Source organism: Sturnira hondurensis, unplaced genomic scaffold (genome assembly GCF_014824575.4).
Source record: "Sturnira hondurensis isolate 20B ecotype Veracruz unplaced genomic scaffold, ASM1482457v3 Scaffold0013515, whole genome shotgun sequence".
NCBI lineage: Eukaryota > Metazoa > Chordata > Mammalia > Chiroptera > Phyllostomidae > Sturnira > Sturnira hondurensis.
The window spans coordinates 6,351,338-6,374,080 of NW_028086146.1; the positions used below are offsets into that span (position 1 = coordinate 6,351,338).

Below are 22,743 nucleotides of genomic sequence, written 5' to 3' on the forward strand. Positions count from 1 at the left end.
ATGAATGTGTAAAGGACACTTGGTGTCTGAATGGCAAAGAAGAATACATACTTAACTATTTTACCCAACATACTTAATGGAAAATGTGGAGTGAGTTGTGAAATTAAAGTACATTAAAGTACAAAGAGATCTACATTCAGAACACAACAGATTCTCTATTATAACCAGCATTACTGAAAAATGCACTTATATAACTGACAAAGCTCAAGGAGACTTTAAAAATATTTAAAGCAGTTACCTTTATCACTATGTAACTGATATTTCATAGGCCACATTACTAGGGACATGGCTTACTAGGGTTATTGAGCACAGATCAGTTAATTTGCAGCTGCACTTAAATGCAGCATCAGCATCGATGAAGAACATTCTTATCACAATTTCCTCATTGAGATGTATGTGAAGGAAGATAAAGAAACTCTGTTAAACATAACAGGTGGATAAAGGCTTTTAAAGTTAGGCTGCTTATTCACGGCAAATGAAGGCTATTTAAGTATTCCACTGAAAACAAAAAGAGGGAGAAGGGAAACAAATGTAGAAAGATTCCACAAAGCAGTTAAAAATACCTACACTCTGACAATTTCAATTAACCAAGTCCAGTACCCTCCATTTTTAGTTGTATGAATTTAGGGAACAAAGCCAACACCCCTACCCCAACTAAGCTCCTGTGTAAATTGGCTGATGTTTCCATAGGAAATTCACTGTTGAAAAATTCCTTTAATCTTTTTAATCATTCATTTTTATTGTATTTGCATTCCATTACTATTTATCCCTCCATACCCTCTCCACCCCTACCTACTTAACACTTAAGTGTTAGCTGCTGTTGTTAATTACAGGAAGCACAATATATTTTTGTGCAGAAAATGTCTATCATCATAAACATTCCACATCATGACGACGAGGGTTCTATAGCTAACTGTCATTTTACAGGTAAGAAGCCCAAGGAAAATGACTTAAAATAGATAAATAAATGTCACTCATCCAGGACATGATCACTTCTTTCCATGACTCTAAACTCCACTGTGCTCTCCTACTTTTGAAGAAGTTTAAGGCCATGTATAAAGATTTCCCCATATACAACATAAAGCTTTCCAGAGATTAAGTGCAATAAATCTAACCACCTCAAAATGGATACAAATTGCAACCATCCAAGAAAAATAAACTTAAAATTTCAGTAAAAAAGTCAAGACAAAACAAAAACAGACATATCACAGAAGAGTAACCCCTTCTGCAATTTCAAGGAAAACATGTCCCAAAGTGGACTCAACAAGTGCACACTTGATAACACAGTATTCAGTGCCAATGAAGGCTATTTAAGTATATATATAATATATATATAATATAAGGGCTAATTAAGTATATATAATATATGGGCTACCTTTATTACAGCTTTTCCTCTTTAAGCTTTTACCAACTTGTAAAGGAAGACAGGTGCTTTAATTTGTGGAAAGAAGACAGTAAGAAAAGTACATAGCTTAGGCCAATTTCTATATCATTGAAAAAAAAAACCCACAACTTTGCTGTCATTAAAATACCACTCTTGGCTATAATGCCTTTAAAACAGTTGCTTAAAAGAAAATAAATAAACAGGCCCTGATTGAATCGTTCACTTGGTTAGAGCATCATTACAATATGCCAAGGTTATGGGTTCAATCCCTGGTCGGGGCACATACAAGAATCAACCAGTGAATGCATAAATCAGTGGAATAACAGGTCAATGTTTCTCTCTCTCTCTCAAATCAGTAATTTAAAAAATAAATAAGTAAAATTCAACAACAACAACAACAAAACTCAAAACACGGGCAGTATTCAGTGAAGAAATACAAAGGCTACTATGTTTAACTCTTTTTTCTTGCTGTAAGGAGGAAAAGGGGCGGCATGCAGCCAGTCCTTAGTCCTCAATGCACTCACTTCTTCTGTGGGTTCCACACTGAAGGGCTGGGGCAGCCCACACATGACTCGGGCAGGAAAGGTTTCACCTTCACATGAGAAGCGTAATTCCATATACAAATACTACTAAATGATTAGTGCCCAAATTCATTGAATTTGACTGCCTTTAGTTCATAATTAAGGAATTGAGAATCTAAAGTTACATTTGTTTGAGTGTAAAATCACTTAATTCTCCCCATGTCACCCTTACTCCAGCTTCCCTACCGTCAAAAGCGGGTCTCTAAAACAGTATGAGTGCTACAATACGTGAGCAATAATTCATTTCTCTTTAACCTGGGTTACACACAAAGAGGAGAGAGATTCCTACAGGAGAACACTAACGAGTATAGAAATATGTAGAAATAGGTAAAAGCACCAATTAACTATTGGTGTGGTTGATTTTTTGCTGAATTCAGTCTTTCAGCGCAAGTAGTGTTGTCTTTGGCAAAAGACACTACTCTTCTACCCACTCTTCACATCAATTCCATTCTCTACAAAAGGAAACGATACACCCACCTGACTTGTGGGCCATGACCAGGAGCAAATCAGAAAATTCACATTGCAAACTGAAATCTGCTGTGAAGTAATTACTTTTATTTTCCTATTCAAACATACCTCTCAATATACAGCATCTTTATGGAGACTAAATACAGCTGGTAGAGTCATGAGTTTGGCATTCTCAACAACAAAAGTTAAATTTTACAGGTTTTCGATTTAGCTTTCCATTTATAAGAATTCATTTAGAGAAAAATCACCAGGCCCTTTTGCTGATTTCTTTTTCATATGCATTGCTCTAAAGCAGGCACGTGAACAGAAGGTGCCAGAAGAACAAAAGAATAAGACTTCCCTTCTTAAGACAGGTCTGGCCAGTCTGACCTCCTTGAGTTGGACCCTTGTCAGAGTCTTTGACACTCATTTTGACAAACCTCTGATAAAAGGGAAGGCAAAGGGCAAAATGAAGGGTGCACTCTGAACACAGAGTTAGGGTGCAAGTGCATTTTCAGCAGAGGGAAGAAATGCCAAAAGCAACACCCGTTACTGAGAACTGAGCCAACGGTACACACACTGTTGTGGCAGGCTGTGTGAGGGGACAAAAGAAAAAAATACAGACTGGCCTGCAGTTAAAAAAGCTAGGTGCAGTGTAAGGGGCAAGAAAAACTTACCCATATTTTTTGGACCATAAGACACACCTAGGTTTTAGAGGAAAATAGGAAAAAAATTTTGAAGCAAAAAATATGGTAAAATATTTAATACATAGACAACACAATGTTTCACCAATGTGAATGTAAACAGAACTGAACAGAAGCATTAAAAGCCATTATTCCTCCCAAATTTGCCAGAAGTGGGGTGCATCTTATAGTCCAAAAATAAGGTAAGAAATGCAAATACTGCACAATAACAGAAGTAGAGAAGGAGGTTAGATCACTAGGCAGTGACTGAAGCCTCCTGAGGGTTTAGTATTAAAAATATAATTAAAAAAAATTTAAAGTCCACCTTTTTGCCGCACTCAAAGAAACCGGAATATGTAGTTTAATGAACATAATTTTGATTTTGCAACATAAAAACGTTCTACAGAGTGTTCAGTATAAGTGAATATACTGAATACTAAACTGTAGATAAAAATGGTTAAGATGGTAAATTTTATGTTATGTGTATTTTACCACAATGGAAAAGGTAAAAAATCGGAGGTCTATCACCATGGAGCTCACATGGCTAGATGCTGAGGGCTACGACCCTGGGCAGGAGATAGAGAGATACGCTCTCTCCTTTCCCCATGGTCCACTCCCTACACCTGGCCTGCCTTACTTATTTGTCTGGTCAATTAATGTTTTTGATTTGTGAGCCCGGTCAGATCACGATTACTATTAAATAAAAAGATGGCAAAGATAAACTATAGGCATTGAGAGGATGGGGAGACCAGGCAAGGCTGGGAGATCAGAGAATACTACCTAGAGATTAACCTGGAGCTTGGTCTCAAAAGAGAAAAGGAGACGTGTTCAGTGGGCTCATGATTTCGCCTCGACGTTTCAGGAACTCCAGTTACTCTGAACAGAATGCTTAGCAACCGTCAGTTTTCTTGGCTATTTTTAAAAGCACTGCATAATGCAACAGGTTTTGTAGTGGCTGGGTGGGGCGGACATGTGACTCTATGTAAACATATGTGCAGCGTATCTGGCAACCCAGTGATTTTGCTAAGTAAATGCTTCAGAGAAACAAGGAGACAAACAAGAATGCTCACGGAATTATTTGGAATAGAAAAACAAAGTTTTAAATGTTTTTAAAACTATAAACAGGCTAAATGTCCATCAACAGAAAATGGAAAAATAAACTGCAGCATACAGTAAAACACTATTTGGCGTTGAAAAATAAATAATTTAGAACAGGAGTGGGCAAACGAAGGGTCATGGGTCAACTTGCAGCCTCTGTCTATACGCCCCACAAGGTGAAAATGGTGTTTACATTTTAAACACCAGGCTGTTAAAGAATAGGGAAAAAACAAACCAAGACCAGGCAGCAAAGATCATATAGATCCCACAAAGCCTAAAATACTATCTGGCCCTTTTTAAAAAAGGGCTTGCCAAACCCTGGTGATGAATTTCACAAAACTAATGCCAAGAAAAAAAAATCAAATTGCATGAATAAACACACAAGATATCATTTCCACAGAATTTGTAAACATGAAAAATAGCTTTATATACCTCTACGTATAGCAAAAGGATAAGGAAATGCATGTGAAAAATAAATACAAAATTCATCACCAGGGGTATGGGTGGGGCTGGACATGCAGTCGGGGCCGGGCACACACAGGGCTTCAGCTTTAGCTCTATCTGTCCAAGTTTGAATTATTTATCAGACACTAGGAGGCTGGCTATCTACTGTACTATCTTTATACCTTTCCTTATATTTTAAAGGTAATATATTTTAAAGTATGCATCAATCTTTAGTCACTCTCAAACAGCAGCTATACATTTCAAAGCAAGCTGCATTATACCGACAATTTCAGGGTAAACTGAATTAAATTTGATAAGCATGTTTATTTTGGAAAGTAAAGTAGATGAAAGGACGGTGTATACATTCTGAAACTTGAGGGCTCAGCTGACCAGGCAGGTTGTGATTTCAACCTGGTATTTCGGGAAGTCTGCTTACCCTGAAGAGAATTCTTAGCAACACTAAGCTTTCTCAGGAATTTTTTAAAAAGAACTGCATACTGCAACAGGTTTTCTGGGAGGGGCTGGGAAAAATGCAAGGGCAATTAGCATTCCAGAATTCTCTCACTAACTACAGAGTTTAATGATACACAGAACCTGCTGAGCATTTGTCATTTAGAGGCAAGAGATCAGTAAATCGGGCCCTTCTCGGAAAGCTGCCCTAAGTATGAGAAACTCATTAGGAATGTGAGTAAAGTAGTGGTGGGAATCAAACTGATAAGCACAAGAAATTAAAATTGTTTCAACAACAAGTTTAAGTGGGATAAATCTTTAGAAAAACACTGGCAGACAAATTATGGCAAACCCTGCATAAGTATGGTTTCTCTTGAAATCTATTTGGAACAGTCATGCAAATTTTGGTTGTCTTGAAAATATTAAACAAAAGCAAACTTTGAAAAGCCCAGTCTGTTTCCATTTCCATGAAACAACTTTATTCATTAGCAAATCTATGGCTTGACACCGGTGTCACCAGAATGAAAAATAATCATTATTGATTGGAGTCAAAGGGTAATAAAGTCACAAGGAACATGTCAAAATACTCAGTTTACGACAAGAAAGTCTTGCCAGATTTTTTCTTCCCACAATCTTATCCCCCAAAAAGTCATCACAATCTTAAAATACTCGAGGGGAAAGCTGGAAAATGGCAGCAGGGCATGAGAAATTCACACGCACTGAGATGGACAGTTGGCATCTAAGAAAAATCTCCTTCCCCCCAACAGCTGATACATTTTTTCTCCTGCAACTCAGCTCTATTGGTCCAGACAGGGTAAACAGAGGGGCCACAGCACCACCACGAGCCAACAGGTAAAGTCTTTCTGAGCAGCCATCTGCTTCCCCCTGCAGACGTTGTTGAAGTATTAGTTCTTGTCACTAAGATTTCCCCAAGGGCCCCATCCATGTGTATCAGAGATGCCTGTGTGGTTTCCAGACAATACAGATTATGTGTTTTTTTTTTCAAAATGTTTCCAAGTTTTGTCACTGCAACCAATGTTGCAATTTCTCAGCCCTACCCTTGCAACCTCTATTCCATACCCCTTTCTACCCATACACTAGAAACACAGGGAGGGAAGAGAAAAATCACAGATTCAGAAGTCAACCATTGTGGAACAAAGGAAATTATTTCAGAATGCAGTTTTTACTTTGGAGTTGTGTTTCAAGAGAACAGCTCACTTTTTCTGAAGGTAAATTCAGGGTTAAGTAAGTTACATTCAATTATTACCACTTTATGGTCAGTAAACCAGGATAGGAGGAATTGCTGAAATGTAAAAAGGAAGCTACTATTTGCTAATTTTTCATTTAGTATGCCATATGGTCTAATTTATCCTAATTTAACTAATCTTTTACATATTTTAAATAATATTAATTATTAGTATCAAGTTATAAGATTATAGCTTATACAGGAATAAAGCATTCCCCTAACACAGACTTAACTGAGTAAACTAATAAATAACAAAATACTATCAAAGTGCATAATTCAAAGTACTGACATATATGTCTGAAATAACACAAACCCACAAATGGTGTATCAATTTAACTTAAATTCAAGACTATGAGAATTACTTACTGATATGATTATCTGCTTCACAAGCTTAGTATCATCAATACAATCAAATGCCGCCAATAAAACCAAATGGGAGTACTGGCCCTGTAAGAATCAAAAGGCAGGAAAGGTAAAGAAACCCACTGTTTCCCCCTTTAATTCCACCCATGGAGCCACTGTATAAGGTTACCAATCTGACAACCTGCCCACCATAGTATAAGTAAGAGGGATAAAAACCATTTGAAGGAATTCTTATCAGGACCTAGTAAATTATATTCTAGGTTGATTAAAGAAAAAAAAGAAACACAAATAGAAAAACACATTCTTCAATTTCAAATGGCCCAGACTCATTTTTTTAAACTAATGAGGATATAATACTTTTCAAAAACAGGTATCTCTGTTAAGAAATACCTACTAAAAAATCAAACTCAAACAAAATTTCAATAGGTTAAAAAAAGAAAAACAAGAATATAAAACTATTATATAGAAATCTAATCATATAAAACATATAAACCCAGATAAAATTATACATATATAAAATATACATAATACACATATACAGAAAACCCTTGAAGAATATTATAATGTAATAGTCACCTCTGAGCTGAAAGATAAAAATGATTTTACATTTTCTTTTGTATATTATCCATTTCTTCAAAATAATCCTATATAATCAGAAGAGAATTCTGAAAATATACTAGGAGAATATACTTATCTACTGAATGGGAATAAAATAAAAATAATTCATTTTAGAAAGTATAACAGCAAGACACCATACAAACATACACTGTGACTTTCCCAATGGTCAGGTCAGTACTCGAAATGATGGAATTATCTCATGATACCGATATTGTTCCAGAGTTAAAGAACTACTTTATATAGAAAGAAAACAAAGGAAAAGAATAAAGAACCAGTGCTTTCAGAGTTCGTGGCATTATTCTTTTTGTAACCTAGATAATACGAATCTTTTTTTACTTTGAGGGGGATTTGGATTTTGATGACCCTCATCCAGAGTCAGGTCTAATGAATATGGCAGGTAATTACATTTCAATTAGAAACAAAGAGAAAAATAACAAAGGACTAACATCTTTACTACATAAAAACCAATAATCTACTAAAAATGAGCCAAGAATATGGAATCAGTTCACGGAAAAAGAGAAGTACAAACAGCTCCAACCACATGAATTAAATAATGCTCATAGGGCAATAATTAGAACAGTAAAATGCCATTTTCAACCTATTCTATAGGCAGAAGTGAAAACCCTTGATAATATACCAATTTAGCAACGGTCTAGAGAAAAGCAGACACTTTCATGTCACTGGTGAGAATGTAAAGTAGTTCAACTTTTTTGAAGGGCAACCGGCATCTAAAACAGAAAATGCAAGCACCTCCTGATCACCAATTACAGTTCTGGATTCATCTAGACACGCTCCCGCATGTGCGCAAAGGTCACGTACTGGAATATTATTCGAAGTAGCAAAAAACTAGAAGCTACTCAAGTGTCCAATGGTGGGGACTGGTTAAGTGAATTATATCAGTTGTATAAAAATATTATGAAGTCATGAAAAAAAGTGAGGCAGACAGATGTATACAAATGGAAATAAAATGGCCCCTGAGGTAAATCAGGTGAAGGAAACAAACCGAAGAACAATGTGCACACAGTGTACAAGCCCCGGTTCCTGATTTCTTAAGTCCTACACAGAGAAACACGCCTAAAGACAAAACATCCCCGCATGAATACAAAAGCAGTTGGAACAGAATTTAAATGAGAAATAGATAATTCTACAACTACAGTTAGAGATTTTAACAGGCTTCTCTCAGCAACTGATATAACTAAGCAATGATATATAAGTCAGTGAAGACTGATGATTTGAACATTATCAACCACCGTAATCTAACTGATGTTTACAGAGTACTACACTGTATAACTCCACGAAACCCATTCCTTTCAAGATACTAACATAGATCACATTAGGCGATAAAATAAGTCCTCATAAATTGAAAAGGACTGTAATAACAAAAGCATGTCAAGAAACCCCCAATATCTGGAAATTAAACACTCCTAAATAACCCATAAATCAAATCTATGGCTTATCCTAATTTATCTTCCCCCAGTGGAAGCAACTCCTTGAAATCAAAATAAATTGCACTGTTAATTTCTTGTTACCATCACAATGCTTTGCAGAGATTAGGTTCTCAGAAAAAAAAGTTACAACTAAACTATAAAATTAAAACCTAATTTTATTACTTAAAAATGTCTTTTACTCCTAAACATTTGAGAACTCTAACATTCTATTTTTACACATTTCTAATTTAAAATATTCAAATTAAAATATCATAAAAATAATTAATTAATGATGAATAATAAATCATAAAATATTCTCATACCCTAGAAATAACTCACTGGAGAATCTTATTTCATTTTGTTACAGAAAAGCTAGCTGCCTTTTAAGTGACTTTACACTCTCTTCCTGGTCTCCAACCCTACAGAAGACAGTATGTAGCAGAACTGTCTGGGAAAAGTCCAGCCATTGTTAATATAACGAGAACAGTTTGCACGACATCGATGTGACGTGGCAGCCAGAAGAGTGGACTGGAATGCACATGCATGAACAACAATGACTTCACAGTGGGGGCGTTAGACACCAACAGAGTGACCATGTGTACTGTGTGGCTGCCACATTCAAAATGACTAAGTAGGCAGAGTAATGAATCTATCAAATTTTGCATTAAGCTGAAACATTCCTCCATGGAAACTATTTGGATGATTAAGAAGGCTGCAACCATGGGCAACTGGTGATTGGCAGCGTCCTCAAGAGCGTACACTCATGCATCACATCTCATGCAGAGTTTTTTGGCAAAACATCAAGTCACCCAGATGATTCAGCCGCCCCTGTAGCCCAGATTTGGTGCCCTGCGACTTCTGCCTTTTCCCAACACTAAAAACACCTTTGAAAGGGAAGAGATCTCAGACTATCGTTGAGATTCAGGAAAATACAACAGGGCAGCTGAAGGCCTGCATCTTCTTCAACAAACGTCTCTATTTTTTGTATTACACAGCTGGATACTTTCCAGACAGCCCTTGTATGTATATGATCACACAGCAGCATGTGTCTGAATTAGCAGTTACTATATGAAGTACTTACCAGGTTGGTAGTTCTCATTAGATTTTTATAGGAAAAGTTGTTGATACCAATAATTTTAGTTCACCAGTAAATGAGAAACTATAAAACATATAAAATAACTAAAAAATTTTTATATTGTTTGCTACTACGTACACAGGGTGGGGAAAAATAGGTTTGCAGTTGTGAGTACCTGAAACAGTTCATTCTTGTATTATTACTCATTATTATATTATTTTTCATACAAACAACTGTAAACCTATTTTTGCCCTACTCTGCATCACAGAAATATTATGGAAAACTATTTAGCATTTAAATACATAAAAATACTATTTTTTGAGGTCATTTAATGCCTCAGAAAAACTCTGTGTATCCTCATATCTCACCAGGAAAGCTGCTATAGCATCTCCAAAGGATTCCAAAGAACTACAAAACTAAACTAGAATTTATTCCAAGCAGCAATTTCCATGTTTAATAATATGATTGACAAATTTATTTAAATAAGGTTGTAAATACCAGGTCTTCAAAAATATCTAATAAAAATGGACATTTTTGTCACTATACAGTGTTAAATGAATAAAGGAGCAATCTCATTTTGTGTACATATATGAAAATGCATCTACACGCACAGAAAAAGACTGTGATAGAACAATGAATACATTTCTTGGTTCTTTTCTGAATTTTTCAAATTTTCTATAATGGACATGATTTAATTTTATTAAAATAATTTTTAAAGTATGTAGTGTTTTTTATACTTACATTAGCAACTTTTTCAACATAAGTCTTCATTGTTTTCACAATCACTTTCCTGTCCTTAAAAGAGAAAAATTATCTCAACTTTTAATTATAGATTAAAGGTATTCATAGGCAAAAATTTTATATCATTTTAAATTGTCATTGGAATGGGATACTTTTCTTTGGTGAAATAGTTCCAGAACATGCAGCCCGAACAGAAAAAACCCTGCAATATACTATTAGTCCTTTTCGAGCTCTTAGAATCTTAGGCTTATACGTCCTTTTACAGTGAGAACTGAGAAATCCCCGTCCAGTGTCAGAATGATCTTCAAATATATAAAGTCTATAGCATTCAATACATGTTTGCTGAATAGAAATTAAATTTGCACTAATTTTCAAAAGTGGACAAAGTACAACTGTTCTCTAAAGGCAAAATTATACTGATCAAAGAAATGAGAATCAGTTGTTAAACGTCCGTAATTAACATGGACGTCTACCTTTTCCCACAAAGTACTTAACACCCACATGAGCAAATGTGTAACTGTTTACTATCTTTTCCCTCCTTTCCATTCCCAATTAAGATCATTAAATAAGGAATTAAAGAGCCTGATAGGTACCAAAACTTCCACAAATGTGAGCCTAACATAAATATTGTATTTTTTGCTTCACAGGTCCCTTTCCAAACAATGGCAACTCAAGGTTTTCATACTGTATTGAAAACTTCAGCAGAGAAGAAACACTAGGCCCAAAGAAGGCCAGTTCCTGTGAGGCCCTGAGATACAACTTCACAAGATAAAGCTGTTTACACACAACAGGGTTAAGACCAAGGGAGACAGAAAGTCTAAGACAAGCCAAGCCCTGACACACGTACCTTGGGCGTACCATGCCACAGGCAGTGCATGGCCACTCTGGCGCCATCGTGTGTGTGCGCCAGGTACACCACCGCCTCGCGGATGGCTTCAATCACTTCCTGGGGAACAAAGGGGACCAAGGCTTTGGTTTATTTTTCATTTTTGCCTTTTAAAAAATCTGTTTACTAGAAGCAGTTAAGGTCAGACAATGAAAGAGACTATTGGTAGCAGACAATTTAATTTTTCATTTTGTACACAAGCACAAAGATACATCTTTCTAGGAACACTCTTTTCTATCAAGAGTGGAAAATACAGCTGGCAAGCGATTTCTATTAAACTGCCTATTTTACAAAATATGTCTATATTAAAATACAATGCTTATTCAAAGAATGTACATGTATAGTGTATTGTAAAAGATTTTTTTTAAAGGCTAGGATGTGGCTGTGATAAGAAGGTAACAGAAAATCCAGATAAAATTTTTAAAAAGAGTTGTTTCCTGAAAGAGACATGTACATAAAAATAGGGAAACAAAACACTCATTTTGGCTGAAAAAGTTTCTCTTTTTAGTTTATCACTGGATTACTTCCACAAATCAAATTAATAACTCACCATTAAAACAATGAATAACATTTCCCTAATAAAACTACCCTCTATAGTAGACTAGGCCCACACTATCAATGACCCTTTAATAAAAACCCAATCATTAATTTCTCACCACCTAGTTTAGCTTACTGTTCATCTTTATTCTTCACTGTCAATGCATACAATTTCAAATTTATATTTTGGAAGTCTAGCATGAGTTCAGACAGTTAACAACTGCACGGGCCCATTCTAGTCCATTCCCAATTTTAAAATATATATTAAATAAACAAATAAGTACAAGGTCCCTTGCCAGGAGAGAAGAAGGTAGGTGCCTATTTTCATCAAAAAGGAACAAGCAATTTCACCCTTATCTATCTTACAATCCTTACCCAGGATGAATCTCAACAACACAGCTTTCAACTTAGATATGTAAACTTCAGTCTGTTCAAAGCTATCCAATTGGAGAGCTATACACATATTCCAATTGTGCTTCCACAATCCCCAAAGGTTTGTTCTAAGTCTCACGTCTGAAAACACTTGCCTCATTACTTTGTATTCACACCAGGTTCCCGATGACTTTTTTTTTGCTATTACTAAAACACACTTAACACTAAAGAGGAAGATTTCCCACCACTGAATACATTCAAATAATCATTTTTTCAATTCTGAAAATACAGTCCTGCCTCAGTAAATCTAGAACTGTGAGATACTGCGCTCTGTAACAAAGGGAGAGAATTCCCCAAAAGAGAGGCAGCAGCTGCTAGTCATGGACCCACAAGCTTAGGCAGGTGGCTATTCATGGAAAATTACTTTTTATGTCCATTATGGGAAGGTCAAAATTCCTAAGAATGTTTAGTCTAGTATATTTGTTCAGAAGTGTCTGGGGGGTGGGGTGATATAAGGGGACTAAGTGGTAATGGAAAAAGATCCAATAAAGATTAAATCGAGCCCTGGCTGGTGTAGCTCAGTGGATTGAGCATGGGCCTGTGAAACAAAGGGTCGCCAGTTCAATTCCCAGTTAGGGCACATGCCTGGGCTGCAGTCCAGGTCCCTAGTAGGGGACACATGAGAGGCAACCACACATTGATGTTTCTCTCCCATCCTTTCTCCTTCCCTTCCCCTCTCTCTAAAAATAAATAAATATTTTTAAAAAGATTAAATCGAAAAAGGAAAAAAAAAAGCTGGTGTGAAGACAAAAGGACAATGAGTTCACTGAATAAGACAGGTAAATTTCAGAGGATTAAACTCTGAATTCTCATTGGTATTCCCATCACTGACTTGAAAAGCAATGCTATTTACCTCAATCTGTTTCTTTTCCCTCTATCATATAAGGTCGAATTTTTTTAAGGTTTCATTCACTTATTTTCAGAGAGAGGGGAAGGGAGGGAGAAAGAGAGACACATCAGTGTGTGGTTGCCTCTCATGTGGCTCCCACTGGAGACCTGGCCCACAACCCAGACACACACCGACTTGGAATCGAACCGGTGATCCTTTGGTCCGCAGCCCGAGCTCAATGCACTGAGCTACACCTGCCAGGGCTAAGTTCCAATTTTTCATGGTCCATTTACTTTTACCCAAGTGTCTTCTAACCTTTCAATACCAACAGAATTTTTTTCTATTGGCACCAGTGAATTTCAAACTACCTGGATGCTGAATACCCTCTATTTGTTGGTTAATTTTTAGATTAGGTTAGCTAGAGGATACTCCGAGTTATAATTAAAATGTAAAAATTCAATGGAGTTGATAAAACTATGATCAATTCTATTGTCTTCTAGGAAAAATGTAAGGCAATTAACAGACTTGCTCAAAAGGAAGTTCAGTGTATTATGTTCTTTAAATAAATAAGTTTTAAAATTTCCAAAAGACAAGGTATATCAAAGCATGTGTTTTACATATTAACATGGCACTTTTCTTTTGGTTTAAAAACTAAAACCAAGAACTTACTGATCTTAGCTTTGGGGGTGCATAGGTGAAAAAGTCCAAGAATACTTTATGTACCAATGAGTGTTTAATCACAGCTTCCCTGAAAACAAAAAAAGGAAAAGAGTATTTCAGACCTGGTGCTACAGTAACACAGATTTGGGTAACCTCAATTGTCCTAAAATAATCAAAGCAAGTGAAATGGCTTTAGCAAATATAATTTGTGAGATGACAGACTGTATCTTTCAGCAACATTAAGATTTAAAAAATCTTTTAGATTATAAAAATATTTTAGTGCCTGCCATCTATGACCAAAACCAAGGTACAAATTTCTAGTGTTTAATCAGCAAAGATGAAACCATTCAAAATACACTCTCTTAAATAAGGACATTATATTTTGTTACCCAAACAATGAACATACGATTAGAAATCTATATGTGGACCTTTTTTTATAGCTATTTTCTTTCTGTCAAGCATCCTTCACAAAGCATCAGTTTCATAAAATAATTTTAGCAAAGTTAAAACCTGAGTAGATCAAAATAGAATCAGCAACTGCAGCACCTAATTGACCCAAACCTCCTGGTGTGACACTGGGTGAATTCAGATGTACAGTGGAGGCGGGTGCTCAGGCACCGAAGACTTCAAGTTCATCCTGAGGGTCTGTGTAGATGGCAGAAACATGTTGCCTTTATGGGCAAAGCACTAGTCTGAGTGTTTTGGAAATATCAACCCCTCGAATCTTCATAGAATTCTATGAAATACATACTGTTATCAACCCAATTTTACAGATATGGAAACTGAGGCACCGAGCAGTTAACTTACCCAAGGTCACACAGTTAATGATTGAGGGGCACCAGGGCTCATGGCCAGGCCATCTGGTCTCAGGCTACACCTTAACCACTCCGCTGTGGCCCAGTGCCAAGAAGACCACATGCCCTGATTATAAGTCTAACAGTGCAAATGAAATAATACATTATATTTGGAAAACTATCCACCCTTTCTACACAAGGTCTATATAAAACTTTCCCCTTTCAAATGCCATTTGTTAAGAAAAGCAGAAGGGGCTTTCTTACTTTTGAGCCATTGGAGTTAGAATCTGTTTCATTTCATCCATGATAAGCTCTAGTTTTTCTGGCTGTACCTCTAGTACTTTGTCCAGAGTTGGGTGATCTGCTGACTGCAGAAGAAGAAAAACCAAACACTTATTTCACCAAGTTTCTTCAGCCTCATAACAAAGAAAATCAACCACAGACAAACTTCAGTTTCAGATTTCCATATTCCTGTAACAAAAGCCCTCCCGCAGATACGCTCACTCAGGGAGTAATTTCTGATCATCTGATTCTCAGTGTACACTCGCAGCAATGCACTTAAAGAGCCAGACTAAACAACCAACCAGCTCAAACAGCCAACAGGCACTCGCCAGGTGCCTAGCATATGCCTAGTCACAAGATGAAGTAATCAGTTTGCAAATCCTTGCCGCCGTATATTTCAGACTTACCTACAAATTCATATAGTGACTGTTACAAAAGAAATAAGGCACTAAATTCAACCCAGAAACTGAGTCTGACTAGTAGAGGCAGCCCAGTTATTAACCCACAGCCCTGGAGATAAGTGTGGGCATTTATGTCCCAAGATCTGACATAGATCCTTTAAATGTCGTAGTCCTTTATCAGCCTTTTCCAGGTTCAGTCCCTGTACTATATCCAAGGTTGGTTCTCTCCACTCCCCTTCCTCTCTAGATACGACCTGGAGAAGGATAATCCACACAGGTGAAGGGACACAGGAAAAAGCAGCACAGGGAGCCCGCAGCACTCCTGTCAGAGCTGTAGGGGCGCTCACAGAGCGACACAGACCGGTAAGAGTCTTCTACCTCCGTCTGACTACAGAAACGGAAGTCTGAAGCCTCACACGCAGCACTTGGGAGAGAGTAACAACAGTAGTGCACTTTAAAGCAGATTTAAAAATAGTGCTCCGGGTGAAAGAGAAAGTATAATCACTTGCTCACTACAATGGAGAAAAAAATAATCCATGAGAAAAAAAGGGTCCTTCAAGATTAAAGGACCAGCCAAAGTAAAAAGACATTCTGAAAACAGGGTATCAAAAGGTAAGTAAGAGCACACAGAGAGAGTAAAAATGCTGGGGGGGAAAGCCTTAAAATGGTACCTTGTAAAGCTGAAATGTGTTCCCATAGAGCTCCTCTGCCAACATGTTCCTCTGCTCCAAAATGGCTTTGTCATTGTACGCGTACTCCACGATGGCCGACGCCTCTGCATGTCGGAGCATCTTCCTCACGTGGCCTTTAAAACTTCTTATTATCTCTGCAATCTGTGGTTTACTCCTAAACCCAATGTAGTGATGGGGGAAAAGTGATGCAAGGAGAAAGCTGGGAGACAACAAAACCTAACTGGACCCCAACATAACTCCCGAGACCAACTCATCCCTGGGCAGCGGCAGGGGGTCTGCCGCAGAGAAATGCTCGTAAGAAAATCGAAGTGCCCTGCATTTTCTATCTCAAATTTTGTAAGTTACTCAGTAGCTAAATCCTGGCTCGGCTTACCAGCTGCAAGACCCTCAACAAGTTATTTAACCTCTTTGAACCTCAGCTGCTTCCTTCATAAAATAGAGAGAATAAGGTTGATGCAAGATTAAACGAGTTACGTACCAAGAACTGTGACCAACCCGTAATTCAGGGTCTGGCACAAATAACACCCCCTTCTTATTACAAAATCTTTTATTACAAAATCATAAGCATGTAATTCTCTGACAACAATATCACACTCAAGCACACCACACGACATTTTAGTGGAATGTTCAAATTAAAACTATAAATTACTACACCCATATTATTACCCTATCAACCACACTCAAGCAGGCCTTCCTTCTGCTGGACCCTGTAAGTGCTCAATAAATGTCAGTTCCTATTAAATTGTTCAGCTTGGGGAAAAAGAGGGAAGGAGAAAGGAGAAGGTAAACGTCAAAGGTGCCTGGACATATGAATAAAACATATTCTAAGGATGCTTTTAAAACAGAACTTAATCACAAGTATTTATATTACAAACTAAAATCAAGCAGCGGATAATTATAGTCAGAAATAGTTTTTGAAAATTTCGTCAATTGTGCTTCTCTTGTTGTTGATCAGCATACTTGGGCACATTATTACAGTCAAAAGGAGAAACCGTGACAAGCATCGATTCCACCTGATTCAGAAAATCCTCCCATCTCCACCCTTCCTGACCCAATGACTCTGCCTGTGTCTACTCACCAACCCCTCCCAACCCACTACCCTCTAAATACTGGCAACAAACTACAAGTTAATCATCCTACTTCTCTTCTTCCAGGGCCTCAAGATATATTCCTAAGAATGGTGAAGGCAGTACCATCATTTTACATTAACTTCCACAATTGTTTTTAAAACTACATTCCCTGGAAACATTATAAGCATCTGTTGAGCGTCATTATTATGGCGACAGACTTTTAAGTAACATTTACAGACAAGCAGTATCCATACCTTTAAAAAACTAATAAAAACATTCTATAAATAAAACAACTCACCCATACATGAGAAATTTCTTAACAACATTTCTGGAATATTTAGCTTTACTTAATTCAACCCAATCATCTGAAAAACAAAATAAATTACAGTGAATAATCCTTAGAAACAAAGGAAAGAACTAAATAAATGCATAATCCCGGGAATATAAACAACTCTGTCTCAGGCAAAAAACAAAAACAAAAACAAAAACAGTTCTACAGAGGACACACTGCTTTCCCACAAAAGAACTACCCCCCAGGATAGTCTTGAGCATTTCAAGGGAAAACGAGTGACTCATTACAAATGGTTACAATTAATCTTCAAAATATAAGGAATACCTCGCAGTTCTTCAAAAGCCTGCTTTCTCTGTTCTTCGCTGCCATACTGAATGTAACACTGGATCACCCGAGTCGAATCGTGTGCAAACGCAATCTGTGGGGAAGACAGTTTGGGCCCTGAGACTAATGATGCCTGAGATCTATGCTTCTACTATATTATTTATGGCAACCTCTTTCAGAACTCCTTGTTAGAACAAGGCAGGGTCTTCATGGATAAAATTTAATCTAGGTTAGTAAGGAGCAGATATATTCATTTTAATTTTACAACATTCTTTGGTTTTGCTGCCAACATATGGTTGAGACAGGGACAGATTTTACCATTTTGCAAGATTCCTGTCATTATTAATGAAAAACAAAAATCAAACCAAACTTATCTAATGATTACACACACTGTATTTCTCATTTCTCTGAAAGTTACTTTCCTTATAAGGGGAATTTTTCAATTCAGAAATCCTATTATTGTATGATTTTTTAAATCTAAGAATTTTGGCTTTGGCAGCCAAAGATAAAGATATAAGACAGATCTAAAAAAGTTTTGCCACACAAGCAAATAAATGTATACACACACTGGATTGTGTATATATCGATCCCTCCACTTTTCACATTTTCATTATGATTCCCTGAACATATACCCAATTATATTTCTAGAAATTCGTTACATTGCATATCTGATTTCCCAATCCATCCCCTGCCCCCCACCCACAACTATTGGACGGATTACGTCCTCAGTGAAGGACTTACTGATCAATTTTCTGTAGCAATAACCACGAACAAGCAATAATACAAAATTATTTCTTAGTGTACTACAGTACAATCTACTTCAATAGTGCTTATTTGTTGCTCAGTCTATCTGTAAAATTGGAATGTGAAAGCACACACTCACCAAAGCCATAGATTTCATCAGAATTTCCTTAAGGGATATTTTTATAGACATTTATGATTAAAACTAAAAAATATTTTTAAAAAATAAGGCTGTTTCTGTGTATATATTGATTACTTATGATATAACCAATATATGTATTATAACTATATTTTTCTCATTTAAACCTCAGAGCAACTTAGAGAGTGGGCTATTGTTATTCCCACTTTACAGGTGAGAAAAGTAAGTTTATGAGAAGTTTAGGAATCTGCTATCTCTGTGAGCCTGGAGATGACAGTCAACTTGTCTGAGTTCCAGGTATATGAAATGTGTAACAGTGATAGTGACCTTTAAGGTAAAGAAGGCAACATATACCTTGGTTAGCCTAACTTCCAGCACACAGTAAATAATAGAGGTTGTCATCATGTAAAGTACACACATGTTGAGCCAGCAGAGTGATCTGAACACCAGATCTAAACACCACACTAACTCCCACATCTATGGGCATGTAGTAACAACCTCAGAGTAACTGGAAAAGGATCTTGAGTGCAAAATATTTATAAATAGAAAGTAACAGACAGCTGGAGCAGAGGAACAGTTCTATTGTAAAAAGATCTTGTTGGAGCCCTGGGAGGGTAGCTCAGTTGGTTAAAGCGTCATCCTGATACGCCAAGGCTGTGGGTTCAATCCCTGGTTAGGGCACATATGAGAATCATCCAATGAGTGCCTAAGTGGTCAACAAAAATTGATATTTTCTATTTCTCTCTCTTTCCTGTCCTCTCTCTCATTAAAATCAACTTAAACCTTTTTTTTTTAAATAGACCTTGCTGGATTTATAAGAAAGCAGCAGGTGGGGACTTGCTATTTCAAGACATTCCTCTGAACTGCACTGCGGCCTCAGTTGGACCTGAGTGTGCAGTTTGGCACACGCTGCCACTCCAGAGTCCCCAGAGCTTGTCTTCCAAGTGAACGGTCTCTTGTAAGTATCGATCCAAATACACACAAGTCACCAGAAGTTTATTATAAAGCAGGACTAAACAGCAACAATGAAAATAACTTGAGAACTCCCAAACTGATTACATTTTAAAGAGCTTTGCATGTTTATAAATGCATGGAAGAAAAGAAGTAATCTAATTATTGTGTTTGCATCTCTCTCTCTCTCTCTCTCACACACACACACACACACACACACACAAAAGCCAGCAACTGTGAACATACTAAAGTACATGTAGTTATGACCCAAGGATTTCACTTCTGGGAATTTACCCGAAAAAATCACAATACATTAATTTGAAAAAATATATATTCGCCCCTATATTCATTGCAGTGTTATTTACAATAGCCAAGATTTGGAAGCAGTCCAAGTGTCCACCAGCAGACGAATGGCTGGAACAGCTACAGTACATTCACACAACAAAATACTACTAGGCTATAAAAAAGAAAATTCTACCCTTTGCAAGAGCATGGAGGATATACCTGGAGAACACTGTGCTAAGTGAAAAAGCCAGTCAGAGAAAGACAAATACCACATGATTTCACTTGTATGTGGGATCTAATGAACAAACTGAACTAACAAGCAAAACAAAGACAGACTCACAAGAGATCGGGCTGGGTGGAGGGACTGAGCAAAAAAGAAAAAAAACGAGAAAGAACTCATGGCCACAGACAGCAATGCTGTGATTGAGGCAGCGGGGTTGGGGCCAGTGAGTAGAGGAGGAAGAGGGTGTAGGGGGAATAAATGGTGATAGGAGAAAAGTACACTGAGTCCAGAGCAAGACATTCTAACACATACTATTCAAGATAACTTAAAGAACACTGATTTATTTTAAGTAAGTTATTTAAAATTACACAGCCAAATACTTGACAGTCTTTTTACAATTTTCCAGCAATAAATGCTGTCATTATTAAACTTTTAGTCAGTATTTGAAATTTGGGGCAAAACACATTTAAAATAACAACAATTTCCCCTGTCACAAATGGTCAGCTACACTTCACTTGAGAGTAAGTCAATTTTAATTGTTAAAATTGCAACTGTACATATGCCCTACTTACAGTTTTAATTTTTCCTTGAATCAACTTCTGCAAATCATTTATCAACTTCATTCTTTTTTCTTTATCACAGTCTTTTCTATAAAAGAGGATAAAAGGAGGAGGAAACATAGCTTAAGTAAAGACACTATTTTAAACATGCAAAACTAAAACCTGTTTCAGCCTACGTTCACCCAGTTAAGTGTGCTTTTCTCTTTGGAGGAAGCCGCCCTTTGACACTAAAATTACTCTCCCAGAGCAGCCAGAGAAAGGTAATTTTCTCAAAGGCAGAAACTCATCTTACAAGGTATTATTTCATGCCTCGATCTAAACCGTAACAGCTAGAACTTCAAAAGTAAAAAAATGATGAAACAAGTACAAGACACCAAATACTTAAGTATCTCTAAACTACAATAAGAAACTGGCCTTCGTTTTTTCAGAAATCTTTCAGGAAGAACGTCAAATCCAATTTAACTCTCACATTTTCATGAACACAGCTGACGCCACCCTAATGATTCCCCACATCTGTGCAGCAAGCAAACCTCCAAACAGTGAGGCCTCCACGGGAGCACTGTAAGCGCTCCCCCCAATGACCCAGGTGCCACGTCATTTGCGTTAGGACATCTCTGTACAAAGCAACAAAGATGCCGTCTCGTCCCATTACCTTCTTACGATCTCCCAAATCTGCTTTGCCCGAACAACAACGTCATAGTTGGTTCTATCACTGAGTTGTCTGCTTTGCTTCAGTTCTTTCTTCTTCTTTTTGAAATCATCCCATTTGGGCTTCTTGGCTGCTGATTCTAGTCATTATAAAAATTATTTGCGGTTACATTTAACATTATGAGTGCCACAAACAAATACCAATCATGTACACAGAGTGATCACTGATTAGGGCTTATACATACTCAATGAGGAAACTACATATAGGAAAATATTCTCTATAAATTTATATTTTATTTCATTTTCTGAGCAGTTTATACACTTTAAATTTGGTTGAAACCAGCCATCTATTCATTAAACAGCTATTTATTGATTCTTAGGAGGGGCACCTACTAAGGAAAAAAAAAAGGAAACCAAAAAGATTATAAAAGCAATTAAAAACTTTTAAGTTTCTTTTTAAGTTCATTAGTTCTTAAGACTTTAGTTATAACCAGTTCTTAAGGCAAACAAAAATTAGTCTAAATTAGTCCAAATAAGAACAGGGAAAACAATGTAATAAAAAATTCACTATTCTGTGTGCTGTTTTATATATATATATGTGTGTGTGTGTGTGTGTGTGTGTGTGTATGTATATATATATTCTGTTATATATGTATATATTTTTAAGATTTTATTTATTTTTCTTTAGAGGGGAAGGGAAGGAGAGAGGGAGAGAAATATCAATGTATGGTTGCCTCTGGTGTGTCCCCTGCCAGGAACTAGCCTACAACCCAGGCATGTGCCGTGACTGGGAATCGAACTGCGATTGTCTGGTTCATAGGCCCACGCTCAATCCACTGAGCTACACCAGCCAGGGCTGCTGTTATATATTAAGTCGTTTACTTACAACAACTCTTCTGTAAGGTGAGCACTATTTTTTTTAACAAGATGAGTTCTGGGGTAGACATAGGAAAAAATAATGTAAAATCTTACATGCAGAATTTAAAAATGCCAAATACACTGAAGCAGAGAGTAGAACAGTGGTTACCGGGGGCAGGGAGGGAGGGAAAACGGAAAGATGCCAGTCACAGGGTACAGAGTTGCAGCCACACGGGATGAGTAAGTCTAGAGATAGCAAGATGTACACCAAGACGGCTCTCCTAAATACTGTACTGAACACTGGAAATTTGTGCCCCAGCCTGCATGGCTCAGTTGGCTGGAGTGTCGTCCCATAAACTGGGATGGTGGGTCTGGTGCCCCCACTGGGGCACATATGGAGGCAACCCAATGATGTTTCTCTTCCCCTTTTCCTTCCTTCCCTCCCTCCCTCCCTCCCTCCCTCCCTCTCTCCCTCCCTCCTTCCCTCGTCTTCTCTCTAAAATCAATTAGCATGTCCTCGGGTGAAAATAAAAAGGAAACTTCCTAGAAATTTGCTGAGGGGTAGTACTATTACTAGCCTCT

The 22,743-nt window shown here is 37.1% G+C and overlaps 1 protein-coding gene and 1 long non-coding RNA gene across 4 annotated transcripts in view; one reads left to right on the top strand and one right to left on the bottom strand.

Annotated features, from left to right (window-relative positions):
- PUM3 (pumilio RNA binding family member 3) overlaps nucleotides 1–22,743 on the bottom strand; it is a 41,418-nt gene that overhangs the window by 9,466 nt on the left and 9,209 nt on the right. For all 3 annotated transcript variants that reach the window (XM_037061744.1, XM_037061747.1, XM_037061746.1), the window contains exons 5-14: nucleotides 21,308–21,443; nucleotides 20,668–20,743; nucleotides 17,757–17,850; nucleotides 17,439–17,505; nucleotides 16,050–16,224; nucleotides 14,960–15,063; nucleotides 13,911–13,989; nucleotides 11,405–11,503; nucleotides 10,558–10,611; nucleotides 6,700–6,780 (exon numbers count right to left, since the gene is read on the bottom strand). In XM_037061744.1, the coding sequence (XP_036917639.1) occupies nucleotides 6,700–6,780; nucleotides 10,558–10,611; nucleotides 11,405–11,503; nucleotides 13,911–13,989; nucleotides 14,960–15,063; nucleotides 16,050–16,224; nucleotides 17,439–17,505; nucleotides 17,757–17,850; nucleotides 20,668–20,743; nucleotides 21,308–21,443 (965 nt within the window). The remainder of the gene's footprint in view (nucleotides 1–6,699; nucleotides 6,781–10,557; nucleotides 10,612–11,404; nucleotides 11,504–13,910; nucleotides 13,990–14,959; nucleotides 15,064–16,049; nucleotides 16,225–17,438; nucleotides 17,506–17,756; nucleotides 17,851–20,667; nucleotides 20,744–21,307; nucleotides 21,444–22,743) is intronic.
- LOC118997855 (uncharacterized) lies at nucleotides 666–22,007 on the top strand. Its single transcript, XR_005068736.1, has 3 exons — nucleotides 666–742; nucleotides 6,282–6,283; nucleotides 21,971–22,007. It is a non-coding gene; the product is annotated as an uncharacterized LOC118997855 (long non-coding RNA).